The 5,000-nt window shown below is 46.5% G+C and overlaps 1 protein-coding gene across 3 annotated transcripts in view; it reads right to left on the bottom strand.

Moving 5' to 3' along the window:
- ubr2 (ubiquitin protein ligase E3 component n-recognin 2) overlaps positions 1-5,000 on the bottom strand; it is a 97,929-nt gene that overhangs the window by 4,713 nt on the left and 88,216 nt on the right. For all 3 annotated transcript variants that reach the window (XM_076286383.1, XM_076286385.1, XM_076286384.1), the window contains exons 42-44: positions 3,608-3,716; positions 3,248-3,304; positions 3,060-3,137 (exon numbers count right to left, since the gene is read on the bottom strand). In XM_076286383.1, coding sequence (XP_076142498.1) covers positions 3,060-3,137; positions 3,248-3,304; positions 3,608-3,716 — 244 coding nt within the window. The remainder of the gene's footprint in view (positions 1-3,059; positions 3,138-3,247; positions 3,305-3,607; positions 3,717-5,000) is intronic.

Genomic DNA, 5,000 nt, shown 5'->3' with positions numbered 1-5,000 from the left:
GTACACACACACACACAAACACACACAGGAAGTACACACAAACACACACACAGGGAGTACACACAAACACACACAGTCAGTAAACACACACACACACACACACAGTCAGTACACACACACACACACACACACACAGTCAGTACACACACACACACACACACAGTCAGTACACACACACACACACACACACAGTCAGTACACACACACACACACAGTCAGTACACACACACACACACACACACAGTCAGTACACACACACACAGTCAGTACACACACACACACACACACACAGTCAGTACACACACACACACACAGTCAGTACACACACACACACACACACAGTCAGTACACACACACACACACACAGTCAGTACACACACACACACACACACACACAGTCAGTACACACACACACACACACACACACACACAGTCAGTACACACACACACACACACACAGTCAGTACACACACACACACACACACACACACAGTCAGTACACACACACACACACAGTCAGTACACACACACACACACACACAGTCAGTACACACACACACACACACACAGTCAGTACACACACACACACACACACACACAGTCAGTACACACACACACACACACACACACACACAGTAAGTACACACACACACATACACACAGTCAGTACACACACACACACAGTCAGTACACACACACAGTCAGTACACACACACACACAGTCAGTACACACACACACAGTCAGTACACACACACACACACACACACACAGTCAGTACACACACACACACACAGTCAGTACACACACACAGAGTCAGTACACACACACACACAGTCAGTACACACACACACACACACACACACACACACAGTAAGTACACACACACACACACATACACACAGTCAGTACACACACACACACAGTCAGTACACACACACACACAGTCAGTACACACACACACAGTCAGTACACACACACACACACACACACAGTCAGTACACACACACACACACAGTCAGTACACACACACAGTCAGTACACACACACACACACACAGTCAGTACACACACACACACAGTCAGTACACACACACACACACACACACACACACACACACACACACACAGTCAGTACACACAGTCAGTACACACACACACACACACAGTCAGTACACACACACACACACACAGTCAGTACACACACACACACACACAGTCAGTACACACACACACACACACACAGTCAGTACACACACACACACACACACAGTCAGTACACACTAGGGGTGTAACGGTTCATGTATTCGTATTGAACCGAAACGGTACGGGCATCACGGTTCGGTGCATGAATTTACACGGAGAATACACGGTATAAAAATACATAAAACTCGTGTGCGGATTAATTAATATCATGCGCAATTACTGTTAAGTAGCGAGAGTTACGGGAGTTCTTTAGCGACACCTAACGCTAATCTGTAGCCTCGCCTTAGCTCTGAAGCTCTGATTGGCGCCTATGTTTTTTTTTTGCCAGGTCGTCGGTCGTCCGTCAGTCATTAGCAGCACTAAGGTTAGACCCACAAGAGTTAGAGGATCCGCTGGTCTCTTTAAGATCGCAAGTTTGAGAACTTCAGTTACAGTAATGTTAGTAGCCTACAGGCGAAAGAGTGGTGGATAAGATGAAACTCTGTGTCGGCGTTGTTCAGCAGTTGTTGGGTATGTGAGTGGAAAAAATGCTACACATATTCGAAGCCATCACCCAGATGATGTAGGCTACCAATCACTGAAACGAGGGGAAAAACAACTTTCCCTGCGCTTCAGCAGCCTTTGGATATACAAATAGGGCCAAAACCTATGGCTTAAATTAAACGATTTCGTAATGACAGAAAGCTATGTAAATCGTGTGGTAATTACCTTTATGTTGGGGTAACTTGTAACTTCTCACATGAGGAGCTGGTAGTGTTAAGTGCATAGACAGTAAAATAAAGTGACAACGCTAACCAGGCTAATAAACAAACCATGCTACGGTGAGTTAACGTCAAAGGGCAAAGTCACGTGACTTCTAGTTGTAGTCTGTTTATGAAATGAAAGGAGCAATTTCGTTTTTAAAAAAAAAGGCAAAATAGTGTGATATTTTCACAGTTAGTAGGCTAGATTATTACTTTACACACAATAAAAAAATATTGAGGCAAATTGTAGACCCTTCCATATACAACTAAACACAGATGTTGAAGGTCTTGCTTAAGTGGATTTTTAAAAATAATTTTTCTATGTAATTTGCACTTTCAGAAATAAGAGATGCTGTAGGCCTATTTTCAGTTTTATAGCTGATTGTCTTATTTTATTTACAAGTTACAGATGGAGTCTGGGTACTTATTGTACTGTTTAGCCTACATCTTACACACTTCAGGCTGTTGCAGATAGCTCAGGGAAGAGACTGTATGACACTAGGTGGTACAGCCTGAGACATGCACAATAAAAAAAATGCTTTCTGCATTTTTGTTTTGCTTTTCCCTCCATTGTACCGAACTCGTACCGAACCGTGATATCCGAACCGAGGTATGAACCGAACCGTGACTTCTGTGTACCGTTACACCCCTAGTACACACACACACACACACACACACACAGTCAGTACACACACACACACACACACACAGTCAGTACACACACACACAGTCAGTACACACACACACAGTCAGTACACACACACACAGTCAGTACACACACACAGAGTCAGTACACACACACACACACACACACACAGTCAGTACACACACACAGAGTCAGTACACACACACAGAGTCAGTACACACACACACTCTCCCACAGTCAGTACACACACCAGGCACAGCGTGGGCGCATGCAACTTGTCCACAACTGACACACAGTGTCAGTGTGTGTGTGTGTGTGTGTGTGTGTGTGTACTCATGTGAAGCTGGAGGCCTGGTTGATAAGGGCACTGTGTGTGTGTGTGTGTGTGTGTACTCACGTGAAGCTGGAGGCCTGGTTGTGTGTGTGTGTGTGTGTGTGTGTGTGTGTGTGTGTGTGTGTGTACTCACGTGAAGCTGGAGGCCTGGTTGATAAGGGCACTGTAATCTTCTGGCAGTTCAATCAGCTGGTTGGACTCGCGAGGGAAACTGCAACACAAGAGTGAACTATCAACACAACACACACACACACCCCCACACACAGCTGTCTGTGCTAGCTCTGTATGGGCCACACAACCTAAGCCAGAGCTGTTTCTTACCTGACCAGAGTCGCGCTCCCCTGCAGGCACTGTTTGACAGCCGGGTGAGAGCACCACCTAGAGGATGGGAGGACAAACATCACTACAGACTAATGGAAATGCCCCAGCACAGGCATCAGTACAGGTAAATGCCCCCAGCACAGGCATCAGTACAGGCAAATGCCCCCAGCACAGGCATCAGTACACGCATCGGACAAACACTGCAGCTTCCAACCTGTGCTCATCATACAACAGGCAACACAGATACTACCACATGGAGCGAGAGTAAGAGTGTGTGAGTGTGTGAGTGAGTGTGTGCGTGTAAGTGTGTGTGAGTGTGTGCGTGTAAGTGTGTGTGAGTGTGTGTGTGTGCGTGCTTACCCTTGCAGTAAGGGCTCCATCAGGTCTTGATGGCTGTAGAAGAGCTGGAGGAGGTTGCATGGCAGAGAGAGATATCCACACAGCGCCTCCCACTGGCCAGGACCGAAAACTACACACACACACACGCGCACACACACACGCGCACACGCGCACACACACACACACACACACACACACACACACACACACACACAACCACACACGCACACACACACACACACACGCGCACACACGCGCACACACGCGCACACACGCGCACACAACCACACACGCAAACAGGACCAAACACACGCACACACACACGCACACAACCACACACACACACACAACCACACACACACACGCACACAACCACACACGCACACAACCACACACGCACACAACCACATACGCAAACAGGACCAAACACACGCACACACACACGCACACAACCACACACACACACACACACACAACCACACACGCACACAACCACACACGCACACAACCACACACGCACACAACCACACACGCAAACAGGACCAAACACACGCACACACACAAACACAACCAGGGCCAAACACACACGCACGCACACACATTAATCCTGAATGCAAGTCAATGTCACAGCATGCTGCATGGTTGAGATTAGGGGCCGATATATCGGGCCGATATTTGCGTTTTTTTTTGCGTGTCTCCCTCCCTGAATGCCCCTCTTCTATAAAACTGCTTGCCATTGTATTTAGGGAGCTGCAAATAGCTAAGTTGTAGGCTATCCGGTAGCGGTAGCTGTTACGAACACTGGTCAATCATATGATTAAGTATGCCAACGTTGTTCCGAGACATTTGTGGGAGTTTTATTCAGCGACCACCTGTCTGAGTTTTGGACGCGTGTGGTGTGTGTGTGTGTCTCCCTCCCGCTCTCCCTTCGAGCGGGTGGAGTTGCCATCGCAGTGATATCAGAGCTTTAATAATGAGAGACGTGTTATATGTAGTTGAATATTAATTCGTGTTAACGTTTATCATGTACCAGACATACCGTGTATGCCTTAGCCTTACTTGTTTAGAGCCGTTTGCTAACGTTATCATTATCAATCCAGTTCAATGGTGGTTCGTCAGCTACCAAACAGAAGTTTGTGTGTGCGTCTGGTCTGTCTCACTCAGTGGGACACACGCATCACAGCGATATGAGAGTACTGCGCTACCTGAAGGAGAGATTTTAAAACTGAGAGATATGTTTTTATACCTTTTGACGTTGATGCCGTTTAGAACAGAAACATTTGACACCACGTTATTTTCCTCTGCTGATTTATGTTCTGTGGTTGACAAATCTGGCAGCTTTTTTTAGAAAAATATAGACATAGAAAAATTGAAACCATGCAGTCTTAAATTACAAATCAAGCACTTTATTTCA

Source organism: Alosa pseudoharengus, unplaced genomic scaffold (assembly GCF_046254945.1).
Source record: "Alosa pseudoharengus isolate Yale_2024_CS ecotype anadromous, Long Island Sound unplaced genomic scaffold, YU_APseudo_1.1 YU_APseudo_1.1_scf_15, whole genome shotgun sequence".
Classification (NCBI taxonomy): Eukaryota; Metazoa; Chordata; class Actinopteri; order Clupeiformes; family Clupeidae; genus Alosa; species Alosa pseudoharengus.
Note: the sequence above shows the minus strand (reverse complement) of the source record. Positions and strands in the feature narration are given on the sequence as shown.